Below are 18,207 nucleotides of genomic sequence, written 5' to 3' on the forward strand. Positions count from 1 at the left end.
ATGTTAAGATTATTAGTGCAAACCTGACGAGGTACAAGCAAGAAGCGCATCAGGATAACCCTATTTAAAATAAATTAATTTTCCCTGATCATGTCTATATAAGGAACCTCTGAAGATTATCTTATTGGTAATAAAAATATTTCTTATCTGGTTATCCTGACGAGGTCCACAATAGGATCAAATTGGGTCGACCCGTTTGAAAATAAATCAATTTTTCTTTGATATTTTCTGATCGTGTCCATACAAGGAATCTCTTCGGTTTACCTTACTGTGAAAGAAATATTTTTTCAAGAAATTTGGATGAGTCAATTAACTCATCTTAAACCATCTAATTGATTCCTCCTATAAATTTCAATATAATAGTACACTTATATTACTTATGGAAATTGCTCATTCATTTAGCTGCCTATTGAATTGAATATCAAACTTGTGTGAACTACTCCAAGAGAGGCAGTTCGTCAATAATATAAAGAGAAGTTGATATCAACCTAAACCAGATCTAAATCTTATGTATAGAACTTTCTGAATATAGTTAACATCGTCATACATAATATATCGCTTCTATTATTTAATCAATGTTTATATTGGAAGCGTTCGGATCTAACGAACTTTCTCCATCATTGGTTCACATCCAGTTGTATGGCATTATCAAATTTTGTCGTCGCTGGTAATAATTTACTTATTTACTTGAGATTGGAAGTGTTTTCTTAGAAATTTATTGTGCGCGCAAATTGTTTCTATGGAACAATATAAAATCAAGTTCATTTTATACAAAAAACTGTAATGAACCTTATAGCGATATGTGGGTTTCTAATCCATTATATACTTTTTCATGTGATGCAAATGTATCGGAAATGTGGAAAGTAACCTAAACGAAACATTGAAATAAAGAAAAAAATAGAAGTGTGAGTATTAAAAAATAATACTTTTCTCAGATTATAACGTTATAGATGTGTGTTGCTGGTCGAATTATTGCTATGAAAATATAAAATGAACATAGCAGGACTTGCATAGACTTGTTCATATACATATATAACAAGGGCTCGTGCCAACAGAAAGGAAAAATGTGCAGTCGTTTCAGTTCTTTTGAAAGTGGTGATTGATATAAAGTTATTCCTCAACATTGAAATTTTGTATATTATATTACAAATTATTTTTTTATGAAAAATATTATTCAATTATCAACAAATTATTCAACTTTAGAGATCAAGAGAGGGTTTGTAGAAACCCAACGAAAACTGATTTCACTGTATCTTAAAAATAACAGGAGCATAGTGAATTTCCTCATTGACTGTAGTTTTATGAGATAATTTAAAATTCAAAGGTTTAAGGACTTTTTAGACGAAATAAAATACAAAATTATTGCATATGAGTACAACAGTCACAAAATCAATCAAGCACCTAGGCTTTATTTAAATCTTAGACATGGACAAACATAATATTTTTATGTCCAATTTATTAATTATATTTTCTTGGAGTCGAGTAACGGAACGAAAAATTCGATGCTGAATGTTATATCCAACGCAATATCAAATGCAGGACCTGCTGATATCTCTAATGGAACAAAACATCAAAAGGACTGGACTGTGACCTATCTAATTTCTGTTGCTTATATATCTATATAAACATATATATAAACAGTTTTAAATGTATCTAAAAACAAAAGCGTTATCAGTTTCTGGCTATTTCTTATTATATAATAAGTAAAATAAACAGTAAATTTTGTTGGGTTTAAAAGTTCCTGAATTTGTGCTACTTATTTATGTTGCCTAAACATCCTTCAAATCAATCAATGATTATGAACAAGAAACGTTATCATTGAATGAATCATATCTTGAATAATTATTTGAGATAAGGTTATATCTTTTCGTCTGTATGAGTATCTAATTAATGATATACGATTTATGGCTATGGAATAACGAGACTGACGCTCTGAAATATTTTGAATTTACTTGTTATAATCTTAAATGTCCAAAACTCATCCTCATTATATCCCTTCAAAGGACTTAAATCTATAACCATTTTTATTTAATTTTACCCCATACAACAGACAGATATTTGGCAAATTTACAGCGTTCATGTCAACCAAGAATAAATTTACTTCAAACTCTATCAAACAGTACCTGGGGTCCAGACACAAAAACCTTACTGAGCCTAAACAAAACATTTATAAGAAGCAAGCTTGATTAGCTATTAATCACAACTTCGCTAAAAAAATTGAACTACATCCAAACCACAGCCATACGAGCTTCACACGAGCTTTCAGATCTAGCCCTATACGCAGTGTCCAAGTATTAGCAAATGAACAACCCTTGCACCTACGCCAGCAAATGCTTTCCCTAAACTACGCAGCTAAAATATCGCTTAACAACTCCAACTTATCACATTTAAAAATGTCCCACAAATTTTGGTTACTGAAAAATGCTCTAAAAAATTACCTTTCTATCTAGGAATCAAACGTATGAATTACGACAATGAGCAATTCAACAATTCTCTGACATCAATATTAAACATCACACCTTGGATCATTTAAATACCTTAGAAATCTCTATAACACTCTATCAGAAACAGACTGCCACTCCCTCTCAGATACAAAACCCTTCAATGAACTGGCGTCAAAATATTGCTTCATTTACACTGATGCATCTAAAACAACATCAGGAAATGCTGCTGCTCAAAATTTCATTATTTCTTTGGAAGTTGAAATCCTTGTCATTGAGCTTTGCTGTAACTGAAGCTTCAGTTTCCTTAAAAGGAAATATCGAATCTCAGAAGTTTTTGAAATACTATGTGTAACATTCATTACTCATAAGCAAACGACTAATTATCGGTGTAAGTTAATTTCCATAGAAACTATGTATAACTTTGATATGAGATATTGCTTAGTTTGGTATTGTGAGAAATAAATTACATGCACACATACACACAAGAAGAAATATAATTAGCTTCAACCGTTGGTCTGGAATTTTACCAATTATATAAAATAGTTTGAATTCCTCTCTTCCGTGCTGAAGGTGGCATCTACTTAAATACTGATTTTTTCATTGAAATTTTCAAATAACCAACCTCGTATAATTAACATTACGTTCCAATCAACGAACTTCACCTCTACAAGTAGTCTAATTGGGTTATCAATCATGATTATTTGAAATTAGATATGAATAAAGAAAAAATACTTCATATTATTTTGTGTTATTTTATCGATAGAACTTATTGTTTCAATGCCAATACTATTCTTTATTGATATTCCGACTAATAATTATTGAAATAGAACATGAGAACCTTATTGATCATAGCATTGTTAGGATATTTCGGTAAGAAAATATTTAGTATATTTAAGAATAATAGCCATATCATACTCATTATAAAGTCAATTGGTTCATAAGGCTACCTAGAGCTTGAATTATTGCCGAGTGCTATTTTTTGTACATTTGCCGAAACCTGGCATAGGGAAGTTCTCATAAAACATTCGAAACCGATAAGAGTTTCGGTACGAACATTTTATACCATCAGCAAGGGAAACTATCACTTAATAGTTTTGCAGTTAGGTCACGCGACTAGAAAATTTTTCAAAAAATTCTAGTTGTTGTTATAGTAACCTTTCAATATTAATGCATTAATGACTTAAAATGACAGTCTGTGATACACTCTTCACGAAACTGATTTCGGTTCCAAACATACCAAACAGAAAATTCGTACACTTGAAAATATATTTCCTCGGCGGATTTTAATCGTAGTACAAAGTATACTAAACACTCATAATAATGAAATAATAAAAAAGATACTTTACTGTGAAAAAATAATTTATTTCCAGATTTATATTTTTCAATTCTATTCACAGAGTACAGCGAGTTTTCAATTTATTCAAACCATCTATGAAGTATCTCACTACGTTCTGAAAAATACGCATTTGTTTCTGCCATAACAGCTTCAATTGCTTTCAACCAAGCTATTTTTCAAGTTTAGCGACAGAAAGTAATCGGAGGAAGCCAAATCAAGTGAATAAGGCAGATAAGGCAATAAATCGTGATACAGGTTGGCTGATTTCTCTACAAAAATAGCGGACGAATAATCAAGCGCATTGCCATGAAGAAACAAAACTAACAGCAAACCAGTATAATATTGCCAGCTGTTTGTCATCCTTTTAATAAATTAATCCTTGGGTATTCCAAAGAACAGCCCATGATTTTATAGACTCAAAAAGTATTGTTTCTCAAATAAAGCATATTGTTTCCACAAAATTTTTATTTCTGGGATCCAATGGTGAACCCAAACTCCACCTAGTTTCTTGTATGTTTGGAAAAGACTTCAAGATATCTCAAAGTTTGTTGTTATTAGCATTGAGCCATCGTGGCAGCCACACTTCAGGTAGTTCGCATTCGATTGTATTATCTATATCGTTGATTACTCTATTTTCTTTCATTCGACGACAGATCTATGGGGACACGAATTTTATCAATAACTTCTGGAGTTGTCACAGTAAATGACAGTCGCTATCTTACGGTATCATCCCCGTAAATGTGGTCACTTTTGAAAACAAATATTTCACAAATAATTTTATGGGATAGAAAAAAAAAAGAATAATATTTACAAAACTTTTTGCGTGTAGAAATAATGTGCAAATCACATATGGAGTAGACAACTTCAATTTCCTCAAATGTGACTCTAGTCACTTCAACGTTGACAGTTAACAACTTCACTTTTGCGCCACGCCACGCCACCTGATCTCACCGAAGAAAGCAATTTTCAGACTCGTCCAAGAAAGTAGCACTTTCAGTTCTAGGCATACAAATAATTATTTTTAAATCGGCAAAAAGATTTTAATGGTATCATAAATGTAAATTTAGTACAATTTAACCAACAAATAGGCATTTGAAGTAGATATATGTTGTTATGAAGTACTGTTATATTGTTGCTCCATCGATTACGAAACATATCAATGGACGAATGAGAATCAGTACATATGGCAGGACGTTACTGGAGGACGGAGATATATCTGGAAGCCTTGAGAATGGTATATACACGTCGAAAGTGACCGGAAGGAATCTTGCATATCGAGATTTGGAGTAACTGCACAATCGACACCGCAGTGAGCGTCATAGGAATCAACAAAGAGGATTAAATCGAAAGTTTTTTCATGTAATAATTGTAGAAATGTTTTCTTACAAGTACGATAGAAGAATAAGGCCAATGTTTAACTAAAAAGGCTCATTATAATGGTTTATACTAATCAAATTATAGAGATTCATATATGTAAATATATGAAAATAGCCTTTTCTCTTACAAGGTATTGAAATAATTTCTTGTGGATTACTTATATTTCATGCAATATCTGGTACATGATTTATCATGAATTTGCACTGGGGAATATCTGTTTTCGAGAACGAAAATAAAAAGTCTTCAATTCCATATTCTTAATTAGATATTATTTCAACATTATAGACATATTCTGAGATCGATGTTCGTTTTTTCTTTCTAGTACTTCACTTTTTCGATTCTTCATCAATTTCTCCATTTTTTATCGTTTGTCTCCTTTTTTTCAATGATTTGATCACTTACTACTATCGAACAAATAAGAGATGGTTGCTCTCAAACATTTTTTAGTTACCGTATTTAGTTGGAAACTCTACCTTTCAATAGTTTTTTGAGCATGAATAAAGATTTGCAATTGGAGTCCCAAACCTCTGTTTCGATAATTTTCTATGAAGCCAATGGAGACTGTAGAATTTTCTAATGATTCCAAAGCATTTTTTGTAAAACAGATTGTGATAAAAACTTTTGCGACACAATATAACAAACTACTTTTTGTTGCAGAAAGAAATTTTCATAATTGTAGTATTGTCTAGATACAATTCAGTCAAACTAAGTCAAATGTAATTAATAGTTTTATTATCTATCTCTATTAAATCTGTAACTGAATGTGTAGATTTAAGCTAGACGTAAGCGTGATATTTATGTTGTTATAATGATGTATTCTGTTTTTAGCTATATCCAAAGAAATTCAGCTACAGACAAAAAGTGTGTAAGTATATTATATGTCAATCTGAATTGTAGTTATTTCCGGAGATAAACAAGACATAAACAAAATTAAGCGCGTCATCTCCATGTGGATAGCCGCAGTCGACATATCGTTTTATCAGTTGAAATCAGTTTTACGTTGAACATTGCTGACCTCCATTCCAACTTTGTTGTTCACGATTGTTTACTCTGGAGTGTGATATTTTTTTCCACTTTTAAACATCACTGCTTTGTATTTTTGAATTGGCTTGAAGTAAAATGTGCAAACCCAGTAAATGTTGATCAGAATCCCTCTAAAAAGAATTTAATTAGAGAAAAGAACAATCGCATTCGTTTTCTAAACCAAATATTCCAACATGGATCAATCAGAATCTTATTCAAGATGCTCGAAACGTTTTAGAATAAATTACTACCGTTTTTCATTTTGATTTCGGAGGGTCAAACGATTTCTTGAATCTGTGGTGATTAATCATCATTTGTACTATATTTCTATCACAACCATTAGATACAGTTTTATCCTAAATCAATTTCGTCAATTTAATGTGTTTTTCATTTTGATGTAAGGAATTTATATAACGATATACTTGGAAATAGAGACTAGCTCTCTTACGTTGAGTACAAGGGAAAGAATCAGCCGGTATATACCGACGAATGACAGTTTTTTTTCTAAATAGATGAAACTCGCACCATTTCCTATTCATAATTACTAAGTTTTCAAATAATGGCAATTTAATGAATGTTACTATCTATTTTACGAGAAAATTTTATACTTTGACATTCTGAATTTCTGAGATGAACTAAAGTAAACTTACTTCCTGGTTATTCGACTCATCTCTCATCCTTGCTATATCTCTAGTCATATCTTCCATATTCTTTACAATTTTACTTTGGTTCCGGTTTGGAATGGTATAGTTTGTTTGATTACCACGTTTATTTTTATAGATTTACTTTTTATTTTGCTTCTATCATTTCTTTGTTTGAATAGATTGTATGTTCCTCATTATTTTTTCCGTTTTATTTAATTTTCCCTGTATTTTTTCTGAAAAATTCATCAACTTCCGCTCGAGCTATCTAAACCCAATTATCGGTAGTCAACTCTGAATATTGAAGAGCGTTTTTAGGTTTTATGATTCTATAACTATATTCTGATATATTATAAATGACTTGTTTGACGATCTTTACCATTTCCTCTGGATGTGGAGGCATAGAGACTGTTAGAATTTTACTTTTCACATTCTGAAATTCTATAGTATTATCATCTCCACTCGATACTAATTCGCCAAATAACTCTTAATGGTGATGAGGATTTATTGATGCTACAATGGATCTAGCTGATAATGTAGGTTCTTCAATTTTTGGTGAACAATAGAATTTAACAGAAATACAATTATCATTGGTAAGTTATTGATATGATGTATTATTGTCAATTAGTTCACTGCATAACTATAAACACTACTGTTTCTCTATTATAACTGTCAAATAACATTTGTCAAACGGTACCAGTAAGAAATAGAGATTTACTCACCTCAGAACATTCATTTGACAAAAACTTGAAAGAGCGTTCTTCAAAGAAAAGCGGGAAAAATTAATACCCGTGAATCTAAATAGGGATGAGAATCCTATCAGCGTAATTCTTTCTTAATAATGTTCCTACTCATTCGAAGGTAGAAATTTCAATATTTCACAATAAATTGCAAATACTAGACTTTGTTGTTTTACTTCTCCGCCAAAATATTACTTAAAAAGGGACAATTAGACTCAAACTTTCACAGCATCTTAAAATAAGTTTAAAATATCCCTATTACACCACGAAATATATAAAAAATAGAAAAATTTACAACTTTAAATAGGTATCCGACAAAGTTTGACCAAGTGTCCCCTTTGTACTAGTAAAGTCGACCTTCACTCATCTGGTTAATGGATGAAAATAATTTTATAAGTACTATAGTGTGTTAGAAATTATAAAAAAATGGGTGGCCTGGAAAAATCCTGGCCAGGCTATAACTAATAAAAAATTGAAAAATCACTTTTTTTTTAATTTCTACCGATTAGTTTAATGAGATAATTTTCAATATAGATAAGTTTCACTAGAAAGAACAAAGACTATCTCTAAGTGAATAGATTTGGTAGCGAAACATAAAAACATAGACACAGACATAACTACACCGTACAAAATTTAATTCTTTCCATCCATCACAACGTAGAAGAGATCATCAAAACCAAGCACATGGCTAGATTAAGAGATAAAATCTAGAATGATTAGGCAAGTAGAAAGTTCACGGTACGTAAAACAGTATGAAAGTACCTTTCCTGGTAAGCAAATGTGTAAATCGTCTTCCGTGATGTAATATGAAGGAAAAAATTTGTTTTTCAACAAAAACACGCAGATATCGAAGACCTCTATTAACTCTTAACACGAAAGGGAATAGAAAATCCATTTTCTCCCAACTTGATGTTGATTTTATTCAACTAAAATCATCAGTGATCCATGAAGTTCGTCGAAACTTTAAGGACTCGCCTGTTTGTCTAAAGGAACGTTGAATAAACCCAAAGTCATAATTATTGTTTCATAACACTTTTAAATTTGTTTTTCGCTACATAACATCACCCAAATGTATTGGAACCACTGCACCTCTTGCGACAGAACGATCTGGAAATTTGTAACAAAACTATTCAGTCACATTCAAATCACATACAAACCACTCTTTTTCACTACTTTGATCTTGTTTATGATCAAATTTAGGACATTCCGCAGAAGATATTGGGACTGGAATATTTTTCTTCTTCCGCAGTTCTCTTCTTTTCTCTTTTATTCACTCGCCTTGTAACGCTTAGTCAATATTGCTTATATAATTACTAGAGCTTCTCATCCTTAGAATTAGAATACAAAAGGAAAAATAACTTTCTAAAACGAATCATCAAATCATAAAATAGCAAACTAATCTTGTTTCTTTTTCATTTCATTGGTTACAGAAGGGAAGACTCATGTATAATATGCCTGCTGATCACGAACACTTTGACAGACTTATTAAGAAAGAACTACACAACAGTAAGTTTTTTATTGGGCTGAATGGCTGATTGTAATAAGAATGTTTTGTGTCAGAAAACTTGATATTAGTTAATATGTATATAGGAATGCTAGGCTTACTCTGAAAGAGATCATCAATTGGATACATTACAAAAATTATAGCTGATCCAATTTCTATTCATACATCCGACTTTCTTGAATTAAATAATATTTCTTACGACTCTTAACTATACAAACTCGACTACAAAACAATCCACAACGCAATAGACACAAATACTTTCCACTCCACTTCAAGACCTTCAAGAGTACCCATTATCTTATTTAACTTGTAATACTCTCAGCGCTTTCATGTTTGCTCAAAGTCGTTAAATTATTTTCGGGTTACAAATATAGAAGAGAAAAGACAGATTCAAGTAGAGCAATGAATTTTTCTCGGTTTTTATGAATTTTTTTTTATAAATAAATTATTCAATCTTTTTGTAATCCAATAAGTGATTTATTCACACCTTTAATTCTAACATAAAATTTTTATTTTTTTTAATCTAAAAAAATGGTCGGTTTATAGGGTGCTGCGAAGCGTGAGGCCTCGTTCGGCAGACAGTCTGGAGTCCGTAATTTTAACTGGAACCGGAAAATACAAAATTTTTATAATAAATAATATTCTAATTTCTATATGAACCTGTTTAAAGATGGAAAAGAAAAAAATCAGGAAATGAAACAGTTTATAGAAAAATTTCGATTTTCACTATATTTCCTTTGAAAAAATAATTGAAAAATTTTTTTCAAAAATAAGATAGGAACTATCATTTCTATACTATTTTGAGAAGCTGTTTGTAGAATTCAAAAGAATCAATAAATAACTTTTTGGACTATGCTGCCCGTCGATTTCAAAAATGTTGATTTAATAAAAAGCGTTTATAGTTTTGGCACATTAAAATTCAAGGATTTTATTATCTTACTGCTTAGTTTCCAGTTCCAGCATCATATAAGACTCCTGTCCTTTCGAGGAACTCATTTGTGTCTGTTACCTCTTCGATTTCCTGGATATTTTTTAAAGACGATCAGCTTCGCCGATTCTACCGTTTCACCCAAATGTCATCGTACTTGTGGGCGTAATTCTTCCATTCTTGGCCAATAATGATTTCATTTTTAAAATTGATGCGTACCCTTCAATAAATAAAGCCGCTGCTATAAAGGTCGCAATTTCTATATTTCTTTCGGAATGAAGATGCCGAATTCCACACGGTTGCGTTAAAACTCTTATTTGCACTAACGTACTTCGAAATATCTAGAAAACTGCATTCTCTCCATAGAAATAAAACATCTGCTCACCCGAAAGGCCAAGGAATTATAAAAGCAGATAGACGAAGCCGTCCGCTCACGTAAGCCTGCGACGCAACGGCGCTCCAAAGCGTCATTTTCAAAAATTAACAGATACATTTTTAAAGGTTCAAACTAACATTTTATGCAAAATAACGATTTTCCTCAATTCTATACTCTTGATCAAGAACCAGTACACATCTAAGGAAAGAGAAACAGCAGATATAGAGGAAATGGAAGATATTCTATAGAATTTAACAATTCATGAAATGAAACATTACAAATATATAAAGGAATGACAGATGGAAAATATTGAAATCGAAGGAAATTATGCAGCTGACGGAAAGACATAATTTAATGCAGAAGATATTTTAACGGAAACTAGAAAAAGTATACAGTCGATTGGACGAGAATTCAAGAAGGATCGGGCTCAGGCTGTAGGGAGACACTAATAAATTATGGAAGTGTAACGACAAAGGAAGAATCGGAGGGAAAACAGTTATTTCGGGGCAGAAAAAGAGTCCTTCGACTATATAGGAGAGTTGATCACGAATACCGATCAAAGACAAAACGACGGAAAATGGATAGCAAAGAGTTGTAAAACAATTAGGTCACTAAATATCATTTTGAAAGTCAAAGGAATATCCGAAGCAGCAAAGAAACGATTGTATGGGTGTAAGTAATGTTTACCAACACAAATGGGTGTTGATCAAATATAATTGTGGAAGAGGAGAGTGCTACGGAAAATAATGGGGAACATAACGAGCCCAATATTAGACGACGCGTTTAAACTAAAACGACGTGGGTTCAAGTATTTTTAAAACGTGCTACTAAATATACGTTTTGTCAAAATTGAGCAACAAAAAATAATAAAAAATAAAAAGTTGGTAACCATTTAAAGTGATATCATGTCGTTATTATGCATTATACATCAATAAAAGTCATTATATATTCATTTCATTGAAGAAATTATTTTCAGGAACTAGAAGACTTTCTCAAACCTTTATGCTATTCAAGTTCCATTGAAACAGAGAAAAAATGTGTCGAAATTTTGGATAATATTATTCAACTTGCAGCACACTTCGTTCAAAACGGTGATGAACTATCACCAATTTGTTATATAACAAGAATTTGTAGTGCCTGATTATCTTTGTTAGATTTCAGAGAATAAAAATGTAGAAGGAAAAATTTATTATTATATTGGATTTTATAGAATAGTTTGCGAAAATTTGTATATTTTACATAATAAATGGAAACTATACTGATATGTGTCTTTTGTCATTTGACAAAATGTAAATAGATTCACAAAAATTGCAAAATATATGAATATCGTAAACGAGGAAGTAACTTAGATCGGCATAATAGTTTTTCCAATCACTATCAAGGGGTTTACTAGATCTAGTACTAGCAATAACAGAAAGAATAATTCTTTTTGTCAAACATGGTATCCCGAGCAGAAGATATAATCTAATTTAAAGTACATCAGTGGTGTTATTCTATATAATTCCAGGAATTTCAAAGGGTGCATTCTGAATGTTCAGATCTATCTCAACATTTTGAATGAGAGAATGAGCTTTAAAATTCTATTTAATTCTAATTCTACATATGTAGAGTGAATCCGGGTTTGTTAAGAAGAGTGTTTAGTTAAACATGAAGAGTTTCTAATTGACTACATTCAGAGACTTCAGGGTTATGTTCATATATGTATAAGAGAGAATATCATCCGGCCTAACTTAACTCTTTCATTGACACACCCACACTTGAAACAACGATCCATCTCGTTGATTGACGAATCCAGTCGACCATCTAAGATCAATTTTTTTGAACAAACATTTGTTGAAAATGGACAAAAAAATCCAAAATGTCTAGGAACATCCACAAATTTTCATCTCCAGCTCCCCTACCCACATCTACTGGCTTAGAGAATCAATTGCAGGTATCACTTCCTTATATTAAAGGTGTGACTGGCCGAATTTGCAGAATCCTTGAACCTCACAGTATTCGCACAATCTTCGAACCCAATCAAAACCTTTACCAACTAATCATCATAACATAACATAATCTGTCAAAGACAAAATATCCAATGAACTCCATGGAGTGTATGAAATTCCTTAAAATCGACGTACTCCCGTTAGTGCAAAGGAACACTTGTTGTCTGCCACTAATTTCAATTCTTGGAAACCTTTTCTAGTGAAACTACGAGTTTACTATAATATAGGTCAATATATATGTACATGTATTTACAGTTTATAAGGATCGTTAATTCCTTATAATCGTTAAAACTAAATGGGCACTGAATATTTGAAATTGGATTGACGAATTTGATTTCATTTCTTATTTTTTGTTGGCGGTTTATGACGAGGTATATCATAACATTGAAAACACTCCAATAATACGGCAGTATTAATAGAATTCAGTCTTAAGTTACATTTACTGCATTGAATCTCAGGTTGTACTTGTTGCGAAATTGAGCTATAAATTGCTTCATGTAGGGGAGGCATAATATCGAAACCTGGACAATTTGCGTATGTTTCTAAATCATTACATCTCTCAGGAATTTCCATTGGACATTCCGTTATTTTAGGTTCACAAATACATATAGATGTATTCCCAGGGTTTGTATTATCTTCATTATGTTCAGTATCATTCATTTCACTGCAAGGTAGTGATGCTGCATTGCAGCGATGTCTCACAAGTAGAAAATATATAAGAAGTACGAGAATTTTATTCATTGTGCCAAATTTGATTTGCTGACAGGAAATTTTAAAATGTTGTCATCGAAAATGTCACAAACTGTCAATTGCTGTAGCTAATTCATTTTGGAAAAAGGCCAGGTTACTATCGATGGAGACATCTCAGAGAGTTTGTGGTCAACGTTGGTTCCACAAGAATGTATTTTTTCACCTATTTGCTTGCTCTTGTAAATCAACGATCCACTCTACTAAACTGCAGACCCGATATATAGCTTCGTCGACGATAGAACGCGATAGTCTTTATCAATCTCTCAAAAATTATTAAAAAAAAACTAGTTTTAAAACGAAGAGACCTAAAATCAAGAACATTTGGAAGCATTAATATATCAAAAAGTATAGGAAATAAGAAATTAAAGAACTTTATGAAGTGTGAAAAATGTATCAAAATAAAGGATTTTTACTATTCGAGGATAATTTCGAAAATCAATATTTCGGAAATGTATACAGCCGCTCTTCAAAGGGAAAACAACTACTTTCCTGGCTAAAGCCTCGACAAATATTGAATTACAACCCCTCTGAAGAGCGTGACGTAAATCAACCTTTTTGTCAACTGACTACTGACTAGTATCGACGTTATTATTTCTCATCAGATCACTCTCTCAGGGTCTCAGATCCTCTTTCGGGCTTGAGACCCTAACTGATGACAACGTCAAAGAGCGTCTTTTGGATCGTTGATACAACTCCATTGAATTGTTTCGAAAAATAACTGGACGAAAGTTGGTCTTAAATATTTTTTTAAGTATGGTAAGAACGGGGCTTCTGAAATTAAACAAAAAAAATGAAACAAACAACAGTTTTTCCATGAATTCGAAAAAATACAAAATAAACATAAAGATAAATCCATGTACGTACGTATATATATTAGAGTAGTGGTCTACTCACTCAGAACAAAATTACATCGGATTTTGATAAATTAAAATTATTCTATGAATCCAGAACATGTGTAATTATTTCTTAAAAGATAGCTATGAGAAGGAAACTTAATTTTTTCGATGCTAGAAAAAGTAACAAATTAGTCACTTTGCTAGGATTTTGAAATGAAAACATTGTATTCGACCCTGCTGGAGCATCCCCATGAAAATAATTTCTCTAATGATAAACACCATTTTAAAACAATAATTTTGAATACGAGGAAAGCTTTTCTCAGGAGGTTTCAGGAATTTGAAAACAGCAGAGCAACTTTAGTATTTGTCAAAAATCTTCTAAATGCTAGAATAACCGAGTTGAAATTTTCTACTTTTGAAATTAACATTGGTAGTTTTGAAATACAACGAACGTTTTCGTGTTGAATTGGAAATATTAGAAGAAAAAATGTGATCTTGGTTCACAACATCAGTGCTTTGTTTGGAACGAACTGGAGAAGAAAGACATGATCATTTTCAACGCTTGAAATAGTATTCGTGACTCTTACGGTCAGCTGAAAAAGCTCACGTTTGCGTTCTTTCCCTTTTTTGTTTTATATATATATATATATATATATATATATATATATATATATATATATATATGCAAACAACCTTTTTCAAGCATGGAAGAGTGAACGGAGAAGTCATCTTATTGATGAAAACTTGGAATCGTACCATTAAAAACAACCTGACTTAACTTGCCAGGGGATACAAGCACATTTTTTTGATTAATATATATTACTTCCATTCAGTATGATGAAGTTAACTAAATAAGCAGATTTGGCTACGACTTTTTTTAAATTGTTGTCGCTTTGACTAATATGTTTGCCGAGCACTAGAGTACATATACATTAGAGTATCATATATACCGCGACACAAAGGATATATTTTTTCCCCTTTATTGCTTTGATACTGGGGATCTATTAATCAACTCCTCTTAGTATGTAGGATGGCTGTAGCTGCCAAATATCTCCGTCTTCTATTTCATACGCTCCCAGGTATAATGCTCTGGAGTTCCGTAGTGTCTCACACTTTGAGAGAAAGTGGTTTCGTAATCTGTGCATCAAAATCTGCACGCCTTGTTTTCTAATCTACCGTCTATAGGTGTCCACGGAGGCGACAGTGTCCTAGATAAATATATAATCATCATAAAACTATCACAATACCGGTTTTTTGTACTTACTTGAGTGTTTGTTACACCTTTAAAAACAAATGTTATTTTTACATAATTGACTTAAACTATATCTATTATAATATTTAACAAGCCCGTCTACGCTTCAACTATATTGTGGTAACCACAAAACAGAAATTAATCATTGTTACTTGTTTTACCTTTTGATAAACACTAGAAGGTGTAGTACTTCATCAACAGTTTGAGAAATTGAGTGTACAATGTGTACAAGTACAATGTATCACAAAAAAAATGAAAAATTCAGTATGTTCCCCACTCAACAGTTACATGTGTTGATATTTAAAGGCTTATATTAAACTTAGCTTAATCCTTTAAGAGCTGTTTTCTTTGTCCATATACTCTAATAGGGCAAGAATGTCTACAAATATTATTAAAGCTAGTTATATAGACCCTTATTACAAAAATCTTGTAAGTACACCTATTATAAGTACCTTTAATATTTTTTGGTGTTTGAACGTATTATTGAAGTGATGTTGGGGGTGGATACCAAAAGTTATCGGAGAAGTTATGGAGGGTAGAGGTGAGGAGGACCATCTCATATGGGGGCTTGGCTTGTAGATGGTAAATTATAATTCAAAATTTGACCAGAATGGCGCTCCTGTCGGACGAGATATCATATGAACTTAGTTATTTAAGATAGAGTGAAGTATGCAGTGTTAGAAAATTCTATATTTCAAATTACTAGAATCGTTGATTAAATATTGGTATACAAAATCTAAACTATTCACGTAGTACAAAATAATTTTGTAAATACAACCTGGAGAAACTACTGTGAGATAAAGCTGAATGTTAATTAATTATTGTGAATTTGTAAGAAAGAAAGTGTCAATTTTTACTTCTTTCTTTCTCTGTACTTATTTTTAAATTTCTAGCGCTTTATTTAAAATTTACACTCATACGATAGTAGCGTCTCCCTAACGTGAAGAATTTTACGGACACTTTCTGTAGCACAAAGATGGTTCTCCTCACCTCTACTCTCCATATTCGGAGTCTCCAACAACTGCGTAGTCTATGAATAGTGTTTATGTATTTTTGACAAAAATAAAGAAAAAAGAGCAAATTTAAAACAAGTATAACCCAACATAGTAAACTAACACTTTCTTCTTATATATGTAATATAGATAATATAGTTAGTGAATATTTATAGCTTTACGGTTTAGTTGTCCGACTACAATTTCGCAGAAACACTTTTACACACCCATTTCAGGTATGAAAATAACTCTGTACGTGAATAAAACGAAAACGCTTCTTTCCAACTGAGCACGTGCTACAATGAAATTAGCAAGTTGTGGTTGGTAGATATCCGCCCCAGGTCAACTACGCATTCACTACATTATGTCAAATATCAACGCTATTTTGTGATTGACTGGACATAGTAACTAGTACTACCTACCGTCAAATCTATAAACGTATTGTGCTAATGTACCAAGAGAGTACGATACGATTCATTGTCCCCTTCCGCATCAGCAAGATTCCGTACCCTAGGGTGGTTATTAGTTAAGAAGTGGCTTCAGCCTGCTTACTCCTTGGAGTTTTACCAAAAGAATGAAATCTGCGAAATTAAATGTGATTATTTAAATATCTATAATCCCCGAAAACACCGTGGATACTAACACTATCACCACTAGCTTTGATCCAACTGGCCAGCTAACTTGTACATGAAACAATGTGAATAAACTAAAAATCGGACCCATTAATTATTGGCGCAGCAGCTAAGCTTTAAAACAATTATGGAACTTATATATAATAATCTATGGGAATATAGACAATTCAGCAATATCAAGTTATAAGAGAATAAACCAATAATGTTATAAAGCTCTTAATCCATTCTGAACAAATTTGGTTTGCAGATCTTTAGTATTAAACTTTCTACAAATAAATACATTTAAAATTTGTCAGGTTCCACGTTTCAGGTTTCTACTACAACAAAAATTATCGGTATTCTACGCATAGACTATATGTACTCATCTACACTCAATTGTTAGTATTTTGTTTTGATAGAGTAGAATTCGGAGCTCAAAACCCTACAACTGATATCTCTCAGGTTTTAGATTGATACATTTCAAATCAATCACCTTTACATGCTAATGAATATTTGATAAAATATATCAACAACGATTAAACTCAGATAGAAGATAATTTACTGATAGAAATATTCTCTTTAATTGAAAAAGTTAGCATTCAAATATAATGGAAGCAGAAACTTCTAGATTTGAACATACATGCAACGAAATCCTGCACAACAAAATACAGGGTTTATGATACTCACAAGCTCCTAGTTCGTTTTGAACTTTTGGGAAAACGCGTGCGCCTACCATTTCCGTTCTCCGCGTACAATCTCGGAGGCATCAGTAGCGTCGTGACGTTAAACCCGGTGATCGTTTGTACTGTGCGTAATAATTAAAAAAAAAAAAAACACGTTATTAAAATGTTAGGTGGAAGAAGTCCGATATAATTCAGGAGCCGGAGTTAAGTGAATTTGCCATCCTTTCTAAAATGAAGTCACTACATGGGATACGCTTAATGAAATTGTATAATCATTAAAAGTATGTTCATTCTGGGATATTGTGAGTGTTTCATTGAAAACCAATGTTATATATATGAATGGTACGTTGAGGAATTGTTAATACGGAACTTATTTGCATGTCTTAATCGGAAGTTAGTTTTGTTTTATATTTGTTGTTGTTGTATGTTTTGATAGTCTACTCATTGAATATGTCGTGTATTCCTATTTTTTCAATGAAATTCACAATAATTTACCATAAAAATGATTAACTAAAACTGATTTCACTCGATATTAAAAAATATAACAAAACTCGAAAAACTTCATACATCCAAATTCGATTTTTTCCTTTATCGAATTATGAATAAACCATTTATACAAAAGTTTTGTCGATTGTAGTCGTTGTTCACAAAGTTGTTATAATTTCATCTAGATAAACTTTAAATACTCATTTCATATATAAGTTATATAACGGATTCTATAATTTT

The 18,207-nt window shown here is 31.8% G+C and overlaps 2 protein-coding genes across 3 annotated transcripts in view; both read left to right on the top strand.

Annotated features, from left to right (window-relative positions):
* The first annotated feature begins 3,179 nt into the window (after positions 1-3,179).
* Positions 3,180-11,631, top strand: LOC130449489 (uncharacterized). The gene is made up of 4 exons (XM_056787340.1): positions 3,180-3,314; positions 5,986-6,022; positions 8,992-9,067; positions 11,346-11,631. Exons 1-4 carry the CDS (start codon positions 3,275-3,277, stop codon positions 11,508-11,510), a joined length of 318 nt encoding a protein of 105 aa, XP_056643318.1. The 5' UTR covers positions 3,180-3,274; the 3' UTR covers positions 11,511-11,631.
* A 5,916-nt stretch (positions 11,632-17,547) lies between these two features.
* LOC130449352 (alkaline phosphatase-like) overlaps positions 17,548-18,207 on the top strand; it is a 30,769-nt gene continuing 30,109 nt past the window's right edge. The window contains exon 1 of one of the 2 annotated variants that reach the window (XM_056787122.1): positions 17,548-17,823. The gene's annotated coding sequence lies outside the window, so the exon portion shown is untranslated. The remainder of the gene's footprint in view (positions 17,824-18,207) is intronic. The other variant, XM_056787123.1, reaches the window with a different exon arrangement.

This window comes from Diorhabda sublineata, chromosome 10, assembly GCF_026230105.1.
Source record: "Diorhabda sublineata isolate icDioSubl1.1 chromosome 10, icDioSubl1.1, whole genome shotgun sequence".
NCBI classification, from domain to species: Eukaryota; Metazoa; Arthropoda; class Insecta; order Coleoptera; family Chrysomelidae; genus Diorhabda; species Diorhabda sublineata.